The sequence below is a fragment of the Falco biarmicus genome, chromosome 9 (assembly GCF_023638135.1).
Source record: "Falco biarmicus isolate bFalBia1 chromosome 9, bFalBia1.pri, whole genome shotgun sequence".
Taxonomy (NCBI): Eukaryota; Metazoa; Chordata; class Aves; order Falconiformes; family Falconidae; genus Falco; species Falco biarmicus.
The window spans coordinates 47,920,138-47,944,958 of NC_079296.1; the positions used below are offsets into that span (position 1 = coordinate 47,920,138).

Sequence of the window (24,821 nt, forward strand, 5' to 3'; positions counted from 1 at the left end):
ATTTATATTTTGCTTATTTGCCTTAAAATTGAAGAAAGAGGATACTATTTGTTGGTGTAAATGAAAGATAGCTTAGTGGGTATGGGCCTAAGGTCAGCAATACATTTTCAAAAGGAATGTCAAAGAGGAAGATGTATATCCGAGTGAAGAAGGGAGGCCGCTTGACATGTGGCCAAAGCAGGAATGGAGATGGAAACAGACAGTAAGATAGAATAATCAAAAATAAATTCATCGCATGCTAAAGTTGAGTTTTTGTGACTGGAAAGAAAAATACAGTTTAATTCATTAAGAAAAGGAGAGTCAGAACAGAGAATTAAAAAAGTACTTGGCGAAGTCCCAGGAAGTTATGCGGGAATACTTATCTGAAGCTTTCTGAAGGAAGAGGAAGATAAAGGTACTATACAAAAAGGTGAGAGAAAGACAACTAAGCATGGTCAGCATCTTGGCTAGAGTACAAAAAAGAAGCTCCAGGATTTGACACTGAAACACGTTGGGAGCAGAAAGTTATCCAGGTCTGTGTGTGTGTGCACAGGAGAAACAGTAGCTAAGGATTTAGACGTAGGTTGTTGAATGGTCAAAACGAATTCAAATGTATCTTTATCAATGTGAAGATAAGAAGAGAGAGGAAATGGTCAGAGTATCATCCTTGGCCATTGGGTCATAACTGTCTGCAAAATTCATCGACAAAGGGATTGTTCCTCCTTCACTCACTAGCTTCAGGTACACAAAACCTCTTAGAACATATCTATAACTAGGGATGATGCCATGGAGTTTTATGGATCCCACAATTTAGGGCTGTAAGGGCAGATTACACTGCAGTTCTGCTGTGGGTAAGGTGGGTTTTCCCCCTGCCTTGACTGAAGGTGGTGCTGATCCAGCTGGCTGCTCCGCCTGTTGGGGACAGAAACCAGCTTAACTCTTCCTGCACGTCCTGCAGTGCTGACTGAAAACGCTAAGGCAACACTTCCCCAGTGGCAGACACCACCATGTCAAAGGAGGGTGAAGTAATTTAGAAGATATTTGCCATTAAAAAATGAATGAGTTTAATGATGTTATGACTCAAAGAAAGGCTTTCTAAACTGAGTCATTTACCAAGGCATCTTGCATTTAGATCACTACACACCTGCAAGAAGATACTTTTTGTTTAGCTGCTATGGGACTAACTTGGTTAATAAATGAAAGCCATTTGAAGTATGAAAAAAAAGGTTACACTTTCTTATCAATCTGTGAGATGTTTGATAACTTTCATTATATTTAGACTTGCTGATGGATTTTAATTGTGGCATTTGTTTCACTATGTTGACACTTGATAGGCATCCTTGTTTATAATTTTGCTCTATGTCCATGCCTGTTTCAGTAAAGATGATTTTTAACTGCTGATTCCCTTCTGAGCTGTGCAACTAAACCACAGTTAAAGGAAGCAAAAGTATCCTGCATTTGAATGAAAATTGTTTTTCCTAAATGAAACATATGGCAATGAAACATATGGCTTTCCCCTTAGTTTTACTTTAATACTACATCACTGAAACACAGTTAAAAGCCTAAATATAACCCCCCTTTTTTTTCCTGCACTGTTAGAAGTATGTATTAAGAGTATAAATGGACACTGTCTTACCAGATTTGTGGCAAACATTTTTTACTTCAAAATTTGTAACTTTTTTTTTTTTAAATAAATTTGAGGGAATTCAGTACTACAGAGGTGCTTCCAGTAAAACAGAATAGTTTGGAATAAAAAATCACTATAGACAGTTTTATGAACAAAGAACATTTACACACCCAAAGTAATACACATAAGTTGCATTCAAATATCATTTGAAAGTGGGAAGGGAATGGAATGTCTTCAAATTATTGGATACTAAAAAGCTTCTAAATATTGAGTGGTTTCTTTCAATTATTTATTCGTTTGTGTTGATTATATTGTAGCAGCCTCTACTTGCGTACAGAATTATTGTTTGATTTTAAAATTCACCCTCATCAATGGACATTCCTTCTAGAATAGAAATGGCACACTACTCTTTTATCATATAACGTACTATTGTGCAATCTAAAAACTGTCATGAGCAATGGAAATAAAAAAAACTTCCTAATTTTTCGTAGTACCAGGTTATTGTATTTCTTTCTCGGGCATGTTAAGTTTTTAACAATTTTTTTTTTTTTGTTCAAATTTTTCAATTTTACATTTTATTTAATTAGTATTAAGACTTAAAATATATTTTATCTAATTTCAATAATGGATGTAGCTTTTTCTCCACCATTTAGAAGACAACTTTACTTTTTTCCAAAAATTATTATTTTTTTTAATTTAGGCAAAATTTCTAAATTTAGGCAATTCTTTGAATTGCTGAAAGTTTCAATAGCTTCTTAAATTTCCAGAGATGTGGTACAACATTAACATTGGTACTTTCCTGAAGATACAGTAGAAATAATTTTATTTTGTTATGGTTGATGAATGTTTTGCATATAACTTCTGGTCCTCAAGAAATGTGGCAAACCATAACTAGATTTATATGTCTTTAATCTTTTGAATTTTGGTATGTAATTACACACAGATAAAAATTGGCATCCATCATAGTCTTTGCAGGCCTTGTTATTAAGAAGAAAAAAAAAAAAAGGGTGCAGAAAACCATTAAGAGCAGACTGACATGACGTGTGCCAAAAATACAAGAGTCCACTTCCTTAAAGAATAGGGAACTGAAATTTGCATATTGGATAGTAATTTCAAGTACCGATTGGGTGTGCACAACCTTTCCCATTATTGTGGGGAATGTTTTATGTAAGATCAGCCAGACAGAAGTTACTATGATTGTGAAGCTGGGCTAAATTCTGACTATAGAATTTCTTCCCCTTACTTCTGTGGGAGCATAATGGCAGCAATTCTCCCAGCTGCTTATAGACTATGTTGTCTGTCTCTTCATCCTGCTTGGGTGGTCTGTAGGACTCCCACTATGATATCTATCTTGTTGGCCTTCCCCCTGAGTCTTACCCATAAACACTCAACCCTATCATCACCATCATTAAGGTCTAGACAATCAAAACACTCCCTAACAAACAGGCCTACCCCACCACCTCTCCTCCCTTGCCTGTCCCTTCTAAAGAGTTCATAGCCAACCCTTGCAGCACTCGGGAATTCCAGTCATCCAGGAATGCAAGGCATCCCTCTGTGTTTCCATGACAGCAACTATGTCTTCATTTTCCTGCTGCCCAGTGGTTTCCAGCTCCTCCTGTTGTCCATGCTGTGTGCGTTGGTATACATGCGCTTTGGTTGGACTGTAGATCCTTCCACCTCTTGAGGGAAGCCCATGCATTTAGTTACATCATTACTGTAATTTTTATTTAGTTATGTTAAATCTTTCCTGTCGTTGTTAGTATAGTGGTATTCCATTAACCTTAGTGTAGTTTATCCTTGTTTTTAGCAGTATAAATGCACGAACTTACAATGAAACACGCTTCCATGGAAGAGTAATAAAAATATTTCTAAACATCTGTTACCTCCTTCAAAGGTGAAACCTTTGGTAATCTAAAGGGGTGAAATCTCACAGGACAAGCCATCTGATATTAGTTTGAAATTGGGAATATAATATTAGTCCTGGAGCACACTACTGTCTGGAACTCAAAGAGCTAGAGTGCTTCTGTTTGGGGGAAATTTGATGTAAAGAGGGGTTTCAAATTGGCTTCCTTTCTGCAGCAGACTGAATAGCACAATGAGAAACGTTAGTGGCCATGTTTTTCTGTCAGCTCAGATTTGAGCTACTGATGAAAACAAAAAATCTAAACTGTAGAATGTTGCCATTTAATTTGGAAAATTTAAAATCTGGTGTAATCCATCCTGTGTGTAAAAATGATCATTTGTTTAGCGTTAGTGACATACCTTTCTGACAAAATCATAATTTAAAATAAAAAGGCACCAACATAGTCTTTGAAACGGGTAACTTAGAAATTGAGAGAGAGAGGATCTCTGAAATGAAGGGTGCTTTAGGGATATGACTAGCAGAAGTATTAGTTCTGGTATTAGGTAAACCAAAGTCCTACATCAGGATTGTGGTCCACTGGGCGAAGTGTTTTGTATACAAAATGAAGGTGTATTATGCATTGGCTAATTTGTCAGATCTTGTAGGTTTTTGTAAAGGACAATGGTACAAAAGTATGGCTGTTAGGTACAACCTGAGCTGACCTTATCTCACAAACACGACAAGTACCAAATAACTGTGGGAAGGAAGATGAGACCTCGACCCTAGTTATAAATCTGTGCCGTTCTATTTGCTTCAGTGAATTTCTGCAGCTTTTACAGGAACCTAACCTGGAATTAAGAGTCCAAGCCTCTGTGATTGTGCAGGGTTGTTCGTTCTGCTTCCACTGCACTTTACTGTGATTTCTGTTGGTTGGGGTACATGGTGACTCGGTGTGTAGCCTACCTTATTTTGGCAGAATCCATTGCTCTCAATAATGCCATCGGGAAACGATCCTGTTGGGTTTTCAGATTACATCCGCTGGTTTTGTAGCTAAAGATGTATTTGTAAAGTACGAGGTGCTGTCCTCCGTCCTATATGTTAACATTTGGCTTCTTTTCCCTTCTGCCTGCTTTTGTAAATCAATTTTATTCGAATTATCACAGAAATGTTTCGTAACTTCAATGTTTTTGCAAACAGCTTTTGAAAAACAATTTTGATAGAATTTCCTGTAGTACTGAAACTTCTTAAAATATAAAGCTATTGTACATCAAGGAGAATTTTGCTGTATACATTCATGCATCTAAAGGCAGGAGAGGGCATGCTTTACTTAACCTGTTTGATCTGTAATGTATACAAGGAATGGAAAATTTGGCTGCATGTGTAATGACCTGGTAGCCCAGGTAATTTCCTTTTATGCCTTTAAATTAGGTAACTGACATTCATAATGCATAGAATTTTGCTTGTTGAGCGGTCTAGCATTGTATTTGCTGAGCTACCACTATACTAACTGGTATTATGTTCACTTGCAGTGATTTATTTGACCTGGGAAGCCAAAGAATTTCTTCTTTCCTAAAAGGGTGTTTTCTAGGGCTCCAAATGATCAAATGACCTATGTTCTAGTTTTCCACTTTGTTACAGTTGTGATGAATACAGTTGTGATGATCATTTGCAATATATGTGTGTATATACATGTATATATGGTGGGATGTTATGTATATATAGCATATACATCAGCATATATTGGGACGTGACTTTCACTTTGGTCTGTGACTTCAACGTTGTTCTGTGGCTTCACCAACCTATTTTAGAAACCTCACAAATAAATCACTAGTTATACTCGTGGAAGTTACCTCCTTCCTTACACAAAAGTGTATCTATAAAGTACCAGTTTGTATAGAGTATGCTTTTGACCTGTCCCACTGTTAAATAAAGCACAATATATTAAGCTAGAATTTGCAATGGCTGCCTGACACACACAAAGGTATTTTAATTAACCTGCATGCAGAAATTAACCCTTAGAGTACTGCTTCAAATTCCTCAATTTATTTCGTTATTTAATTTTACCAGTGGGCTATGCTGCTTTTCTACTCAGTTCATAGTACTGTACATAAAGTACGTTAAATAGCCATACACAAAAAAAAAAGTGAGAAAAAGTATAAAAAATCCAACCAAAACCAACTTCTTAAAAACAAGGGATTCTGCAAGACTAAGTACCCCAGGTTGCTAATGGGTAATGTATTCCTAAGCAACTTCTTTTTTGTCTAAGGTTTTATGTTATGATATGAATTAAAAACATGTAATGTTTCACTGTGGCTGTGTGCTTGTTAGGTGTTTTCCTAAAGTATTATAGGTATGTCTCCTATAGAAAGAAGTCAGTTCTTTAAGGGTTAATGTGGGGTTAAGGAATCCTGAGGTATTCTCCTGCTTGTCCTTTCTTAAAGGTATCTGCATGTTAATTCTCAGATATTACCTGAACAGGTGAATATAAAGACTGTATGAATGGCTAACTGAATGAATAAAATAATTCATTTGAAATGCTTGCTTGTATCTTGCAAACGACTGGAAAACAGAAATGTGATTTCTGAATCAAGGTCCTAAATGAAATGCATAAAAATCTCACCAGAGTAGATACTCATTTACTGACGTTTTGCTCCAATTTCTTTTTCTTTCAAATAGCCCAATAGAATCCTGCCAGAATTTCTACAAAGATTTCACATTACAGATCGACATGGCTTTCAATGTGTTCTTCCTACTCTACTTTGGCTTGCGTGTAAGTAGTGTTTCTTTGTTAGCACGGGTCAGGGGGGAATATAGCTTTTCAATACGGAGTGTCTTTCAGTACAACCTGACCTGACAGTGGCTGGACCAAACGAAGCTAATTTCTGAAACGCACGACCCAAATATTTGATTAAGAACATTCAGGTAATGATAATAAGTGTCTAAGATCAGTAAGGAGACCAATAGTTTATAAGCTAAGCCATCTGTTCCGTACTTTTCTTGTGTGGTAGAAAGTGAAAACTCTTATGGTTCAGTGCTGGTCGATGACGTCAGATCTAGTTTCAGCAGCAGGGCAGTGATAACTACCTCAGCAAGGCTGGGGAACGCTTGGTCTGTTCCTCTGCTGCTAGCGATGTCTTTGGCAGTCAAAGACAAAGATGACAGCTGGTGGAGCTGCTGTATTCAGGTTTATGCACATCCACTTTCCCAGACTGCTAATGAATGCTTTGCAGAAGCTGTAAATACTAGTCAACATGCTGAAATATATGTCCTTAGAATATACTTACCACTTTCTGAAAATCCAATAATGCTGTTGCAGTATCTAAAAGTTAGGGCAGGCAGGCACTTTTAAAAATGTGGGCCAGTAAGGCTTGCAGTTCAAGCTGTTGGGGTTTTTTGTTTGTCTGATGTTTGGGTTTTATTTTTAAATACTCTCCGAAAATTAGCTTTGCTTGTTGTTAATCGGAAAATCAGGGGGAAAAGGCCTCAAACATAGCAGAACTACAAAGAAAAGTTCATGCCAGCAGAAAGCCTGCCACATTGGTCTTTACATTTTGTTACAAGTATTGCCTCGTAGTCTTCCTTTTTCCATTTTGCTCCTGAATCACAGGAGCTCCTATGTCTCAGTGACAGTTGAGTTTCTCAGATTTCACTTCTTACCAACTTGACCAACCTTTTCTGGTGGTCCAGTAAGGAATTTGGTTGCAGATCTAGGTCATTTCATTGCCTAGTCTAGGTGCAGTGTCTATCCTTTAACTAAATAGAGAAATTCCTTCAGTATTTACAGTACTGGGTGTGCATTCTAAGCTGTATCATAAAAGCATATAGTGTATTAACCCCTAATTCTTAAGTATTTGGTGAGCTTTCATAGATCTCCACCAGGCCTGCAATGTGGGTTAACTTTTTGACGCAACAGATTCAATACATTGTAGTTTTGAACTTCCAAGAACTGTTTTTTCAGACGTATCCGAATGCTTTATAAATTTTGTGCTAGTGGTAAAGGTTATACGCTCTTACCAAGAAAATTAGAATTATGTATTGGCCACTCATACTTCCTCAAAGCAGTCACTTAGGCTACATTATCAAGAAGCAGAGCACAGTAGGGGAGAACATACCGAGTGTTGATGCGTAAACTTTCATATCCACACTGTGTGTTTTTTGGAAGGGTAAGAGAGAGTAGTGTAGAGGCTGCTCTTGTCCTGTGGGCTGAACACACTTTAGCAGTAACAATGTGAGATGTGCTGCTAGAACACCGTTTTCAGTTTCAGTTTCAACCAAAACAAATCTTTGTGTTACGCAAAACAGCTTTGTGATGTTAACTTAAATATGGTAAGTGGGGATGGTAAGGATTCACTTCAGATTAGTACTCCTTATCTAAGTTAAAATGCTATGATGGGTGTAACTTCAGTTCTAACTGAAGAGGAGAGTTCTTGAGGAAAAGCTGATACTTTGGATGCAAGAATTTAGATCAATAATGAATTGGCTAGTTATATAATAAGCATCTCATACCTTTAGCTATTTTAGTTTGTCTTGGGTTTGGGTTTTTTTGTTGTTTGTTTTGGGGTTTTTGTTTGTTTGGGGTTTTTTTGTTGTTGTTGTCGTTTTTTTTCCCCTCATACATATCTCCTATGAGGGCTCATTGGCAAATTAGAATTTTTTAAGAAATATTTGAAAATCTCATCCTTCTCCATCTGTTCGCCCCAAAATGATGTTGCAACTCAAAATCATATAAATATTACCATATCGCCAGTCCTAGAAGATATTTGTGTTCAAACACATATAGCTGTTTTAAAATTTTTGTTGGCTAGTACCCAACTATGTGAGAAGTCAGAAGTGAACTCTGCAAACTGCTGATGAAGACTAAGTCCAAATAGCACAAGTTTAGTGCATAGCCGAGCAATAGGATCCAGCAGAGCTATGGCAAGTATGGAAGTAATCCTGCTTTGGAAGTGACAGAGTTATGTTAGTGCGTCTGGAAGAACATATCTCTTCAAGCATGGTAGGATTGCTTCTGTACGGAATGGGCTTTTATTAGTCGCTAATTACCTAAATCAGGGGTCCTCAAACTACGGCCCGTGGGCAGGATACGGCCCCCCAGGGTCCTCAATCTGGCCCCCGGTATTTACAGACACCCCTGCACCCCCACCCCCCCCGCCCCCCTGCCGGGGGTTGGGGGGGGGAAACCAAGCAGCCGCAGACGGCTCCCTGCCACTTCATCCGCGCGCCGGCCCCCTGGTTAAAAAGTTTGGGGACCCCTGACCTAAATGAATAATTATTCAAATACTTCCATAGGAAAGTATGAGTGGCCTTTACAGTGAACAGTTTATTTTTTTTTTTTCTTTGTTGAATAACAACACATTTTAACCTTTTTGAAGGCCTAAATGTTGTTCCCTCTGGAAAGGTAAAATGCTGATCAGAACTTCTGTTGCAGGTTATGAAAATATTGGTCTGCCATCTCAACAAGCTTTTAGTTCCAAATATTCTGACTACTAAATCCAACAGGAGGGAGTAGAAAGCTTCTGCTGAAACTGGATATTTTAGATCAATTGTCATGCTTGACTATTGAGTAATATAGACTACAAAATGTCGATTTATTTTTGGGTTTCAGTCTTCTCTGAGGCAAATGCCACTCGTGTTGCCTGTCGTCTTTTTAAGTATGATTTCAACGTTCTTGACATCAGTAGAGTCCCTTTCCAATATTGTGTCTGGGATTCCAGCAAAGTTGGTATGCACCGTAAACATTTTCTGTTCAAGTTTTAAAGTAATTCTAAAGCAAGGAGATTAAGTGGGTGAAATAGAGCATGTCAGTGTTTGCTTTGGAAGAAAGACAATGGTTATTGCCTGTAATTCGAAAAATAAAAGCACTGTTTTGAAATGTGTTAGTCCAGGTTTGAAGACTTAAGTGGGTAAAACTGCTATGTTAAATACCTTTGCGATACACCAAATTTTTATATCTAGTTATATATTTATATTTCTTATTTTTATAAAGCATGCGTTTTAATTATTACTTGAATATGAAGAATAGTTTGACCTTATATAAGCGCATAGATGAATAGGCAGATTAAAACTATGATGTCCTTGGCATCTAAGTTTGCCAGGTTCCCTGGGCTGGTTTTGTAGTCAGGAGAGGGAAGCGACCTCATCCATGGCACAATTCAAAGGACTCTAGCCCTGCTGCGGTCTAGAATTGTGCCTTGTAGGAGTCATCCTGTTGATTACCTCTGTGTAAGATGATAATGGGACTCTGTAAACTATGATGTATTTAGAAACCTGTGAACAGCAAATACGTGATGAGACTACTGCCAACAAATTTCCTGTGCTATAGCAAAGGTGATATACTTTGAAATACTATATACTCACCTACGGTTTTCTCTTATTACTGATGAGTTGTTATTAAACATGGAGAAAATGGTTTTTATCATGGATATTGCAACTCATCATATAAATGATCTGCCTCTCTAGTTAGACCTTTCATTTTGACCTCAATGTGGTTATCAAGCAATGCACAATACAGACTTCTTCCCAGTGGGACATGTTGTTTTGTCTGGGCTGACCTAACACATCAATTATTTCTCCAGTAACTTTGTGGTTTAATATTTCAGAAGGGAAAATATTGCACATACTTGCAACCACCATAAGCATAATCTAATTCTTTCATCCCTCCCCCCTCTTTTTTTTTCAGTTCATAGCAGCCAACGACAAGCTATGGTTTTGGCTAGAAGTTAACTCAGTAGTAGATTTCTTCACGGTCCCTCCAGTGTTTGTGTCAGTATATTTAAACAGAAGTTGGCTTGGTAAGTAAAATGCTTTTTTCTTTTAATAGCTGTTACGAAAATACCTTGACTTCGCACATTGTGATGGAGAATTTCTTCATCTTGTGTGATCACATAAGCAGAAGGTTTTTAACCAAAACTGGTTTTGCAGTGAGTTTGCCATTTCAGCAGACAGGTGGCTTATGTCAGAAAAAGGACTTCCTGAGTTTCTTTTATTCTTGATACATTAATATAATCTCCTACTTTAAGTAGTGGTGAACTGAAGCTTGGAAGTACTGTGTAACATAAGGCCATTTTACGAAGTGCTGAATTTGATGCAGTTGTCTCAGCTTACAGCCTGAACAGGTGATCCATTTGTTCACTGAACTGAATGGCCATGAATCATTGTCAGCAATGAAATCAACAATTTTTTTCACATTTTGAGCCAATATAGCTAAATTGTAAATCCACGGAAACAACAGGTTTTGAAGATTTGTTTAGACACTTACTGGGCTTAACGTTTGTGTAGGTGGGACTTCTTGGAATGCATGGAATGCATTAGAAAAGAATATGCCACATGTAAAATGGAAGACAAAATGAAGCAGAGCAGACAAATCAATTAAAGAACACCCTTAATATGGCATAGGAAATTTTTTGTACAAATTGCATGTTCTCTCTAGTTAAGTAAAAGGAAGGTAACAATTTGGGATTTCTTTTTGTTCAGGGAAAACTTTCTAAGAATGGCATACTTTGTGAATGCCGTGTCTTTAGATAATGTATGAAAACTCATGATCTGACAATCCATTTCTCCAGAAATATAGACAGTCATGTATTGTCCATGAAAACTGAACAGGGTGCTTATCCTAAATATTTCACATGGAAAGGAAATTAAACCAGAGGATCTTTTATAGTATTATAATATTTTAAACTTGATACAGAATTACCAATATGCAAAAAATATTCATTAATTACTGTGGTATGAAGAGAGATTAATAAATGTTTAACCACGTTAGGGTTCGTGCTGTATACATCAGTGGTTATTAGTATGTAGTGTGCCCAAGAAGAAAGCAGTAAAAGAGCCAGAGGAGATCGCTACAGATCCTCATGTGATTACTGTCTTTATCACATGCTTCTGGCATGCATGTAAAACCAAGCGATGCTTTTTGAATGAAAAAATGTCATGCAGTTCCATATTATGATGGAGGGGGAAAGGTATGTAAATAAACCCCAAACTTTTGCTTAAAAGAATTTGCTGATTTCACTAGCTATACCTCAATCCAGGCTCTTTGCAATATGTGAATTAAAGGGATGTGTTTTCACACTCGAATGTGGCGTCAGCTTCCCAGAACTTTGAGGCTGACATAATTGGAGATGAAGGATAAGAGCAAAAACTAGAATCACGGAATCCATAGAAAAGGAATGTGAGATGAGAAAAGAGCAAACCCTCAAAATCTGGGAAACGGGGCAGAGATAATTATTTGAGATTAAATAAATTTGAGATTAAATAAATAAAGTCACTTTGTAAAAGTGACTGCGTAACTGACTGACTCATGGTGACACAGCAATCTAACTGACAGTAGCAACAGGAATAATGAGAGAGTTTGCACATTTAGCAGTTTCTGCTGGATAGTTTTTACAAGATTTATGTCATTTCACAGGCAGAGTTAAGCATTGTACTTATGTTTATTCACAGGGTTGAAAGTAATTCCATCTCTTTTAATTACACCAGTGTAACTTTGTCTTGATTTCTTGTTTATAGTCCACTTTATCTGCTTTATCATGGAATCCTCCTGAGACATTTATCACCTGCTGAGGCAGATATTTTTATTTTTTTTTAAAAAAAAACATAATCATCTTAGGAGTGACATATTTAAAATGTTTCAGCTTTACACCTGCTTCCATAGTGTTTATTTGAAAGGCTTTTCCACTTTAGGGAAAATAATCTTTAGTAAAATAATTCACATTTTTGAATTAGTGAATTATCAGGGTCCTTGACGTAGCTGTAATTTAGATCAGCAAGTTATCACTTTGAGATCCAGTGATGAATGAATTTGTGAGGAAATACATTGAAGGGTATTAATGATGATTGTCTATTCCTTTACAATTTTTAAACAGATGGCAAACTTTTCTTTGCCTATGGAGCTCAAATACTTTGGATGTACTTGTAGGTAATACAGTGGCAGGACTGGGCGTGTAGGGTGGAGAGGGAGGGTGTTTGAACTGCATTGGTTACAGTTTCAGGTTAGATGCCTACTTTCCCTTTCCCTTTTCAGGTTAGATGCCTACTTTCCCTTTTCCTTTTATATAATTTTTGTAATTGAGAGATCCTTGTGTGGAGCGTGATTCGGAACTTGTAAATTCTGGTTTCTGCACCAAGTGTCCCTGTGGAAATGGGATACACAGGGAGGTTAGCTTTTTAACGAGGCAAGTAAATAGAGAGCGCCTAATATTAGGCAATGTGAAAATCATTGAACAGGTTCAGACTTCAGTGTACCAAATAATTTTTTGCACGTTTTAAGAATTTGTAAGCTATTAAGTAGATTCCTTTAAGTGCTTGTATTTCAAGATCACTTAGGAGCCCAAATGCAATGCGCTGTCTGGAATGTATTGAGCATCGGGGCCTTTCCAGTTTATTTCGCTGTTGGTTCATGTCAGTCAGCTGTGGTGAGTTTATCTAAGGACTAGACAGAATGAAAGTCCCCAGAATGTGGCCCCCTGGATTCCCAGGGATTTCACGAGATTTCACAAGAACTGTCCTGGTTTAGCTAATTGACAATAAAGTTAAGACATCAATTTAAACAGTATTTAAAACACCCAAACCGGCCTAAATAAAAAATAAACTTTGCCTTTGGAGCACTACATGCTTAGAGAAAAATGTGAAGTATAGCAGAGGCCGTGTGGTCTGAATGTATCAACTTTCAATGCACTGTGTAGTGGGAAGCTAGTGGTTTTTTTTCCTTTTCTTCTGGGAGTTCAGAAATGCCACTGTTCAGCTATTCTGTAACTCTCTTAGTACATGAAGCCTTCCATTTTCCCCGCTACTCGTTTGTGTTCAATTGTTCATAAAATGTAGTTTTGTATCTCAAAATTCTATATATGAATGAGCTTTTCAATCAGTATTCATAAGGGATGTTGTTTCAAATGCAGTCTTTCACCTAGATTTCATTATGCAGACAAAACTCAATATGCGAGATGGATCAGGATATGCTTTTCCATCAAAAGGTTTCCAGGAAGGTGTTCACCATCCAATGTACAGCTGAAGGCCCAACAGCATTTTAAAACTGCAAAATATCAATTTTTTACATTTGATAAATCCTTTACACAGGATTTCTAGGGTATCATTTTTGCTAGCATAGGACAGCATAAGAAAAGGAAGTACATGAGCAGTGTACAGCTGGCGCATGGAATGATCTACGTATCATTGAAACTTTGTGGGGGAGTAGAGAAAAGGAAGAAAATTAATCTAATTCAGTTGCATACATTGCTTTAAGTCGGTGTAAAAGTTTCCTATGCTCTGACTTAAAATTGTACACATACAAACATCAGTATGTTTTCTGATGTTTGTTTTTATCTATATCCCCTTGACATTTTTCCAACAGTGCTTTGCAAACAGTAGCATTTTTGGGTAGTTCATTAACTATACATAAACAAAACAAACTAAAGCTATGCTTTATAAAATCATAAATATTTCTTGCACAACACTGTACTTGAAACTTTCTGATAGTGATAGAAGGACAATTCTTCACTTGAAGTGCAGGCTTCTGTGGAGTATCTTCCCAAGGGAAGAATGATAACAGAAAGTATGGAGTTTCTGGCTCCTTGAGATTTTAGAATAATTTTGACAGTTAAATTCAACCAAATTATTTCAGTCTGTTGCTGTGTCTGGATACTGTCTTTGCAGTCCAATTAAAGGTAGGCCGAAAAGGTTGTTGGATGAAAACAAAGTAATTGCAATGGGAGAAATAATGTCACGGTAAAACTCAAGTTTTTTAATACAAAGTCATCATGATCACTGAGTATCATACCTAAGTTTCAGATTCACATCTTCATGTCTTTGGATAGATTTTAGTTTGCCAAGTTGCAGAGCTCTGCAACAGATTAACATCTTCCAGTTTTATTTGGTAATGATTTACAAATGGCCTACACAACTTAAAACTGTTGTTCCATCTTCTATGACAGCAAAGGCACTTCAGATAACTGAAGTGCCTTTTATCATGTACTTATATGATTATGAAAAAGGAAATATTGATTTTGAGCAGACTGTATTGGAATAAATTGCCTTGACATGATGGTATTGTCAGAGGAAGATTAAACATGTAAAATATGATCTTGGTTTCACATTTACAAGGACATGTGCATGAGCAACAATCAGCCTTGGAACTACAGTGATTTAAATAAAGCCTAATATATGGATTTGATAATGTCTTATATTATTGCATCAGAGAAATTAAATATAGAAAAGTTCTATTAAAAAAAAAGGTTTCCTTTTCCTGACCATGTGCTTCATCTATCCTACTGTACAAAATTTCAAGTGATCGAAACTGTTTGATTCCTAATAGATTCTATTATCGGGAGGAATTTTTTCATCATCCTTCTTCCCTGACATCCCTTTTAGTCTAGGCTGCTACCGAAGCTCTGCTGTTTTCTCAGAAAATAATTCAGGATTTACAGTGGGGAAAAGACGGCAGACAACAGATGCAAATGTAGACACACACATAGCATAGAGAACAAATCTCTTTGTGTGGTGATTAGCATAGTTATGGAAAAGAGGGGATCCTTTTTTCCAGTCCTTGCTGAAATTCTGTCCAGGTCTTGTTACAGACATCTTAATTAATTTTGGATGAGGCTTGTGGTCTCAGTATCAAGTCCTGGTCTGAGAAGACTTTCCAAAATCTCTGGTAGATATTCAGCTATTTTTATGAGTCGGAGAATGGAATTGTTTTCCCTCTGTAGAAACAGATAGATGCTTTTCCTTTGGAGAAAAAGCAGTGTGTCCTGTTGAGATAGCTGAGCTGATGGTGTGAACGCCTCCTGGCCATCCAGCAAGTGTGCTTCTAGATGAAGCTTTAGTTAAAAATGTGAACTGAAAACATTATTTGTTTCAATACCCAGCAGACATTTTTGACACAACCTCTGCAGAACAGCTCAGCCTGAAACCATGTCTGAATCTGCAGAACACTTTACTCCTTTTGGAAAACATATGTATTTTAAGGGAATTTAGAGCAGTACTTTAGGTATACCGACACAAGGAACTGCTCTCGTAACTAAATTATAAGGATACCAGTGTAAGAGAGGAATTATGAGCTCCAAAATTTTATAATAATTTACTGACTTTTGATGCGTCCACAGGTCTCAAAACTCTTCCGTAGCACCTTAAATGTGCAGCGTTTGCCATTTTCATGGTTCAGCATTGTGCATTTCTGCCATCTATTGGCGAAACCTTTGAAACGGCCAAATTCTGTGCTGCTTACAAAGCTCGTGTATTTTATACAGTTTTAAAGCATTTTGTGTCCTTTTACTTACACTATAAGTTAATTTATGTGTAATGGAAGCTGAATTCTGTAATATTTCCTAGGAAAACTGTATTCTATGTATATGTGCATATGCACTACCTTTATGTGCAGTAAACATTTTTTTGTACGCTTCAAATGCCTTCAACCAGCTATCGGAATGAATTTAATGAAAATAGTTCTGACAACTCAATCTGCTTGGTGGTTGGTCAACAATAAGTCATTGAGCGGACCATATCACATTTGTGTTATATAGAAGACAGCAATTTTTTGCTTTCTTCTAGACACCTTGATAGGTTAAGTTTTGTCAGAGCATGTATGTTTTGGCAGGGTACCAGTTAAGGTGATACTTCACAACAGGCTCTTGAGTTTTTGCAATATTAATAGCAAAAGGTAACCTTGTGACAAGTGTGTGTTTGTCATGGCATCCAGTATGAATTCCTACCAATACTGTTGCATGCAGTTGTGAAAATATGCTTCTCCTCCTTTCTCCCCCACTAAGTCAGCCAAAAGACACTGGAGCAGAGGAGAACCACAAGGGCAGTACTGGTCTCAGGTGTCATTAGTTCCCGTCACCTAGCTGACATTCATAGAAACTGAGTGCTCGTGTCCCTACAACTCACAATTCCAAGTAAACTGGATGATTTAAATCATCTTCTGTTCCCAGTCTATGACTGTTTGTGAGTGGCACTTAACACTGCACAGAAAATGGAGCCTGAATTTGTCCTGTTCTATTCTGCTGTGATTGGGAGGGGCTGTAGGCAGGGGGGGACCTTGATTTTTCCTGTGCACGAGTGGCAGGCTTAGCCAAAAGTAGTCATGCGCTGACGGCTGAGGAGCTATGGCAAGTTAATATCATAGCTGATACCAGTTATATTGCTTTAATTAAAAGTGCTTCCTAGTTTATCTGGCTTGGCTGGCCAGACTACTTAGACCTCTTCCACCTTTTCTTTTCACTTTCTCAAAGGAAAAACTTGATTGAGCAATAATGCATCTTGAGTGGGGGAAAAAAAAAATCCAGTCTTAAGTTTATAGTTAACTGTAAAAATATGTATAGTTTGGCATCCTGCTTTACACAGAATCCCAAGCCCTGCCTGTCGCTACCTTATTCCCTTCATTGTGAAGTGTTACACCCACTAGCATCGTTGGTTAAATTTATCAGAGAGGATTTTACTTTTCCTCCAGAATATTAGTATAAGGATTAAATTACTTCAGTCAAGAACACATCCCTGACAAGAGTCAAAGGAGGACATGTCAGATACATTTCAATACTTCATAGTTCTTTGTCCATTTAATGACTGCCACGGCAATGCTGAGGGAATTACATCAGTATTTATAGTTTTATCACTCAAACGTGACATTTAATAGAAAAGCAAATAGGATAGGATTTCTTTCTAAAATGTATACATAAATACAGTTCTTTATTTTGACCACTTAATTACTTTTTAGTGTAATTCTTTGTTTTCTCTGAGATTGATTAATAGGCCTAGTGTGGCTTGTTTTAAACATACGGAAATAGCGCTAACTTTCTTAAATATTTCTTGAAGTTCTGTAAACTATATGTGCCAGTCCCACTGAAAACCAACATTAAGTAGTCTGCAGAGTGAATTGTTAAAACTGCTGGATGTGACTGACCCAGACACGATGACTTAAAAATGGCTGGCTTAACGGATGCGTGTATTAGCGTTCTCCTTAGTTGTGTTAAGAAGGCAAGTATGCCATCATTGCATGATTGGCTTTTTCTCAGTTATAAAATAAAATATATATGGGACACTTCTGCCTTTTCTTCATTATCCCTGGCATGTCCACTGTGCTGCTAGCAGTAGAACGCTACAATTACAGTGTCTTTTATTTGCAATGCGGTTAAGTCCATGGATGGTTACCATAGTTCATAAACACTTTCTTCTTTTTGAAATTTGATGTTTTAAAGTATAAAATATATATAAGTATTTTGGACTTCTGTTTTGGGGTTAGTTTTTTGTTTTCTTCATGAGCAGTAAAGGTAATCGGGATTTTCATTTAAACAGCCTAAATATGAATTCCATAAGAGTTGTTTCCTTGCCTGCCAAGATGAAGTCATATAGACAACGCTCCCTTCACTAAAACACTCTTAGTATTCTTTTGTGGTTACAATATTTAGAACTTCTAAAGGTATACTAAATATTCTTCAGCATTTGTTTTTCAGATAGATGTTTGTTTGCATGGTGTAAGCCAAACTATTCCCCGCGCGCCCCCCCCCACCCCCCCCACCCCACCCCCCCGCCCCATATTTTACAAAGGAACTAACTTAACCATCTAGGCTTTACACTATCTGATCCACCCAAATTGTCTCTTGCTCTCACCGCTTAATGGTCTGTTTCATGTTTTTTCTGGACACTGATCCATAAACATTCATGATCATAGTCTGCCAAATTTAGTAATTAGGTAACATAGAAGGTTATTATGGTATAGATGACTGCTAAATTCTCAGTAGCTTATGATAACTGATGCGAACTTTTCCACCCCTATTTAATTCAGTCACACTCCCTCTAGGACAGTAGTAGGACGGTATTATTAAGTATATGGAATTTATGCTGAAAAATAAGTTGTTGCAATTCCTCTGCATAGCCAAACATTTGCAATTTTTGTAAGATGGTATGTAATTTTCTGCTCTCCGTATCCCTTCCTGTCTACTCAAAATATTTTCTCGACATCCAGATATTATGTGAAAAAACACACTGTTGTTTTCTTTTTATCCTGCTTTTTATTAGCACTTTAATTACTTTATGAGTGCTTTTGTGTTCTCCAGTGGTTTCAGTGGTCTTGTAGACTCTGTGTTTAGGTCCCTTCTGCCCAAATGAAGGCTACCCAAACGGTACGGTTTTGTCTTTAATAGGATGTGGAATAGTGTTCTAAAAGAAGAAAACCCTTTCATTTGAACTGCTTAGGGAACCCGTAATTCACTTATGCTGTCTTCTGACGTTTGTATTCTTTTGCATGAGGGGCATTTAAAAATGCTGCTTGTAGTGCTAAAAAGGATCATTGCAAGGCCATTAGATGCTTTCCAAGTTTTCCTGAGCTACCAACAACATGTAACTAAACCGTACACTTTCCTGAATGGTAGTATAAGCAATAAGATTATATTTTTTCAATGTAACTAATTGTTTCTTATCTTTAAAAGTCAGCTGAAAGACCAGTTTAATGTCATGTCCTAGCTCCAAGAAAGTATGTTTGCTTGTACAGCACCTTGTAGGCATTCAATAGACATTATCCAGTAGTTTTACTCCCTGATATCATCTTGCACTGATTTCTTGGGAACTGCTTTTTTTAATACATCGAATCTGGGTGATCTTGCAGGGTCTGATCTTCTCACCTTTGAATTTTCAATGGTTGTTGTTTACTCTATTTTATGCTTTGTAAGTAATATACTTAATAATCTGCATAAGCACCAAACCAGCAGTCCTTATACCTAGAATACAAGAGTTCATGTTTTGGTAATTTTGACGTGAGTTCTATGATTTCTGATGACCATCTTTTGAGCTTTAGCTCATTTTGTATTTCTAAGCATCTAACTTCTGTAAGACAGCTTAGAGGATCTCTTTTATTTCTGAGCCCTGGACTAAGTGTACTGACATGTCTATGAAGTTCTCATTAATTCAGCACCAGTTGTGTAGTGTGCTCTGTGGTGCATGAGGCTTGGTTTATGTGGAATTAAAGAAGGATGCATTATGCAATTTAAGTAAGGTAAAAGAAAACCACCCTAGCCATGTTTCTCCTGACCTTTTTGCTAGACTGAATTAGTCATAAGGAAATCCTGTTGAGACTGGAATCGATAGAAATTGATGCAAAGATAGTTGGGATCTCACTTGAAAGATTAGAAGTTAGGAGCTCTGTAGGAGACTTTCAAAAGTGCATATAGCGGCTGTTCTTACTGAATATCGGAGAGCTCTCAATGAATTTACTTTCCCAAATGAGACTGGAGGTTTAGATAAGCCAGATCATTCCTATCCTTTCAGTAACCTCTTGGCAATTCCTTCACTTAACTTTACATAAATGAATCTAAGATAAGTCAAGAGGGGATTTGAATAAGATTTTCACTTTTATTACAATTCCAAACTCAAAAGGGGAAGGTTCATTTATGTGTTTATTCAGCTGCAATGCTTGGCCATCACCTGACAGGCCAGACCCCCCCCTGGGATTAGGTCAGATGAGTTGTTCTGCTTCTGTGCTTCAGGGATCAATGTGAGCAAAATTCGGACCTTCCTGCTCATGTGACGTTTCAGAAGTAACAGCTGGGTGGATAATAGCTTCTAACAGTGCTACATTGCTCCTCGGTCTGTTCCTTGATCCCCTATTCAATTTTGCAATTGCAGTAATTTGCCATACAAAGTCAGGTGAGATGTAGAGAAGGAATATTTGGGATACAGAGTTAAGTGTTTTTCCAGCTAAAGTATTTAATGCTTTTTTCTAAGGTTTTGGACTGCAGGGTATACCATCTGGCAGAATTTCATATGATACTGACTGAAGCCAAGAAAACAGTATCTTCCATAGTTTGCTACTTTTTGCCCCTTTTCACATCAATTTTCTAAATGCCAAAGGTTCTCTAGTACTTCTGTATTTATAGTGTCCGTGCATAAATTGCACAGGGTTTATTCTTGATTCGCTGCTGACCCCCAGACATTTAGTCTTCATTAATCTTGTTATCACCTTCAGCAGTGTTTAGTATTATACTATCTCAAATTCTACATAATGTAAAAAAAATAGAAAGACGGCAGAGAAAATCCAGTCTGTAAATGGAAGGACATTTCTCTGCATCACAAAAGTGTCTCTGAAGTTCTTGACTCTTCCGTAACTACTTACACTGCAGTGGTGTACCTGATGGATTGCCAGAAAAGCTTTTGCCAAAAAACCTAATGATGCTCAAAGGGCAGTATTTGCTTTGAGGTGCATCTTTGTCATTCAGGCATTTAATTTTTAATTCTTTTTGAAAAAATCAGTACATTGTGCTAGCAAATTTTATATAGGCTTATGTTCGTTATGAAACATTTTGCTCTAAATCTATCTACTGATATTACTTCTCTGATTTGATATGTAGAAAGGGATATGAAGCCAAGGAATTTGAATTTTCTTGGTATTTTACATTTCAGCTATCTAAGCTTATCTTGTCTTCAAAATTGCATGGGCATTTGCCAGAAGTAGACTTTCTTATGAAATCTCACTAGCTGCTACTTCAGGTCAAAAGCTGAAATACTGGAAATATTTGACTTCATCAGCTCTCGTTTGTTGCTAGAAAAAATATAGCAGATGACAGATAAAGATCAAAACCAGAATAATGCATCATTTAATTTAAAAATAGCATTTAAACTTAGGAAAATGTGTGTTTCTACATAAGAAAAATTAGTATATAAAACTTTTTTTTTTTTCCTAAGGCTGTGTTCTTGTTTCAGTTATAGGTGATTTATACAGGGAAATAATTTGACTTCTTTTTAAATCAACTCTGTAAAGCAGGGCAAGTGGAAGTGTGCTGTATAGGGGCGGGTCTAGTGCACAGCATCTTGTTCAGCATTATACTTGCAGGGAGTGCTGTTTTTATTAAAAAATAATAATATTGTAGCATCACCATTGACATTTAGCTGAAAAGAATTTGCCATGTAGAATCTTAAGCGTTAAGAGGTTTTCCATTCAAGTCCGGATATCTGGAGATGATAATCTGCATAATGAAAAGGAAAATGTTGTAGTACCTCATAAGTAAAGATGGCTGAGAACAAAATGGTTGTCTACTGCTTTATGATAATTCTGAGGTACTTGGAACTCTCCAGTGGTTATTTCTCCATTATCACCTAGTTTACCTGCTGCTCAGTATAAAATATCTATCATCTTTATTGTCTTCCTACTTGCCACTTGTGTTTTTCTTTGATCAACCCCTTACCGCGTGGAACATTTTCCCTTAGAGTGGTAGGCGAGTTTGCGTACCGGTGTGCTCATGCTGCACTGTGGAGATGTACTGGTTCCTTTCCAACCACTGTGCATCCAGCAGTTAATACCAATCTCATTCCTCCACACTGCAGCCCCTTGGCCATGGCAAGTGTCACGTGTTTGAAGATATAAAATAATTTCAGTTGATGCTAGATTTAGGGACTATGGATACGTACCTCCACAACCTAGCAGAAAGGTCTTTTATTGCTACGAGCTGGCAGTAATGTTAGTGGCCAGGTATGGCGCTGACCCTGTGTGCTGATGTTGGAGCAGTTATTATTTTCACATTGTATCAGTTTGCTCACTCTTACTTAATTCTGATCTGGGATGCTTTTCTTTGAGGAAATCAAGCGAGTCAGTGAAGTTCAAGGATGTAATGACTCTTCAGCCTTGTGACAAGAAGAGATAATCACAGTAGGATAAGCATAAAATCCTAATATGATTTGAATGCCTTTCACAAGCTTTGTAGTTATTATTTTTTTTTTCAAAATTCAAATGTTGCGACCCTTTCCTATTCAACATCCAACTTCCATAGCTATTATTGACATTCTAAATCCTATAAGGATCCTTACTAGTGTTCTGTTACATAAAGGCTGCTGTAGGTAATAGATATGATATTATTTAAAAGTTCAATTTTAATTATTTACTTAAGGGATTAATTATGCATGTAATAAAGTAGTTGTTATTAAGTATTCAACTTTGGATTGCAGAATATACTGTATATCTATACTTATATAATTATTTAAAACTTAGATACTTATTCTTAAAGCATAGTTAATGAAGTGTTTAGTAATGGATAAGTATGCGGTTAGGACAATACTAACTATCAAAAAAAAATACTTTTATAGTGGGTAGTTGGCAAGCAATATATGTCATGATGGTGTGGCAGGCAGTGACTGTCTGAGTCTCTACATGTAAAATATTTCAAGTGTAAATTCAAATTAGATGGGATAATTTGTAAAGAAAATAGTGTGATCCCAACTTCCATTTTCTACTAAAATCCACGTTAACACTAAGTTTGTGTTCTTCTGTGTTATTTAACTTTCCTTCCTATTGTGTGCGAAGTGTAGGTATCAGCACTACAAAAGCAGACGCATCTAGAAAATAAAAACAAACCAAGATAGATTCATCTGGATTTTCTCATGCTCACACTTACCTTGGAAATTCATTTAAAGAAAATGATACATAATTGCATGCAGGGTGGATGGCATACAAAATACGTTGCATTCAGTGGAAAATAGCGAACAATACATAGATTTGGAGGAATGGCATCTTCTAGGAAAATGTCAGACCCCTAGACACTGGTTCTAATGTATGCTGATAGTACATAGAAATTTCCCCTATGTGTTCTGAGTGATTTGGTAACACGGGCCTGTTAGTGCAAGTGTTCATGTGCGCTTGAAACTCCCTGAGAATTTGCTTCTCGGTAGGCAGATCACAGACAGATCTTCTGTCTGACTTGAATTCGAAGAGAGGAGGTTTAAATGCTACACCCTTCACTGGATTTATTCTTGATTCAGCCTTAGTGCTGAACTGACCCTTTGCTTCTCAGGCTTTGTATTTAAACATGATAAGATGCTGAATAGGTGAGGACTATTCTGTAGTACTGGCATGGGGTGAAATAACGGATAGTGGTAAGTGGTGTATGACATGACAGCTGTATTTCCAAAAAGCTGTTAAAATGCCATTATCTTTAATTTCTATGGAATGTTATGCCTAAATTCTTAATCTAACCACTGGTATGAAGTATTCCCTTTGTTTTTATTACAGCGTGAATTTACATTATATGCTAGGAATTATTCTTTACACTAAGTAAAAGGGCATCACTTCCTTTGGACAAGCATAAATGTTTTATGGAGTTTGGCACCCACCTGTTCAGAAAATGAGTTTTTTTGTGGTTTTTTTTTTTGCACTTGGATCAGAAGCACTTATTGAATTTTGTGGTCCTTATTCAATAATTAATATAGCTGTATGTGTCTGCTCATATCTATTCTTTAAATATTTTCTTTGTGCACTTTAAAAGCTAAAAAAGATTCTGTGGCTAGAATACATTGTATCGTAGCAGCTGCTTAGAAATGAACCATTTGACTCCTTTTCAAGTCTTATTTCATAGTATGCTCATTGTTTCTTTGGCAGTTATGGCCTGTGCCTTGTGACTCACAGCAGCAAAGACAGGCAGAATTGCAAGTCTTTTTTTAAACCAACGTCCTGCAGCATGAGTCAGGCTTTAGATCTGGCCTTTGTCCTTCCTTTGCCTTTGTTCCTATCATTTGTCCTGCCCCACGGTTACAGCCTCTCAGAATAGCATATTCCTGATTTTAGTGCAATTTGTTCCTGATGAATGCCAGGGAAAATTATACAAGATGCTAACTTGTCATTCTTCAGGAAGTGAAAGTACTTTATATTAAGCTGTGATGGACGCTTTAAAGAACAGACCCCGAGTTTTCCCCAGTGTTCAGTGCCACCTACCTTTCTGCAAGGTTAGCTTGCTGAAGTGTAACCTAGTATTTCAAGGGCCATCTTGATTTTAGTAGCATCATCAATAAAGTATCCAATTAATTTATTCTCCAACCGTCAAAGAATTGAGAGGCATGTTTTGCATCCTTTTTGAAGATGGACTTTGGTATCTAGAAAGGATTACACAACTGTAAAATTAAAAAAAAAAAAAAGAAAAAAAAAAGAGATTAAAAAATTCCTTTTCTCCCTAGCTCTTTTTTAACATGAGGTAAATGTGAATATTGTTTATCATTCCCTTCATGCTATCAGCTGTTGTTAAAAACGGCACCACCGTCAGTTTGGTGGGATTAGTATTTCCTTTATAAAATATGATGCTTACAGGTTTATGCACTCTTATTTTATGTAAGGATCTGCTGTTCATTCACTGCTGGGTATATCTCTGATTGCCTTATGGAATATGACATAGTCATTGCCTCAAGGGGTAGAAAACAGCAAAGTTAATGTTTACATATATAGGGCCTGGTTTTGTTCTGGAAATGGTTTAGTACCTTAAGACTTTGAGACTGGGAGTTAAAAAAACTAAAGAATGCAACTCCATGTGTTTCTTTAGGAACTTGAATTTGGATCGTAAATTTACCTTCTGAATCATTTAGTGAGAGATTAATGGGCAGTAAGTGCTTGGCGGGATGAACATTAGACTG

The 24,821-nt window shown here is 37.0% G+C and overlaps 1 protein-coding gene across 24 annotated transcripts in view; it reads left to right on the plus strand.

The window, feature by feature from the left end:
• The window catches only part of KCNMA1 (potassium calcium-activated channel subfamily M alpha 1), a 505,618-nt gene that overhangs the window by 292,269 nt on the left and 188,528 nt on the right, over positions 1 to 24,821 (plus strand). For all 24 annotated transcript variants that reach the window (XM_056351515.1, XM_056351517.1, XM_056351514.1 and 21 more), the window contains 2 exons: positions 6,126 to 6,219; positions 10,129 to 10,240. In XM_056351515.1, the coding sequence (XP_056207490.1) occupies positions 6,126 to 6,219; positions 10,129 to 10,240 (206 nt within the window). The remainder of the gene's footprint in view (positions 1 to 6,125; positions 6,220 to 10,128; positions 10,241 to 24,821) is intronic.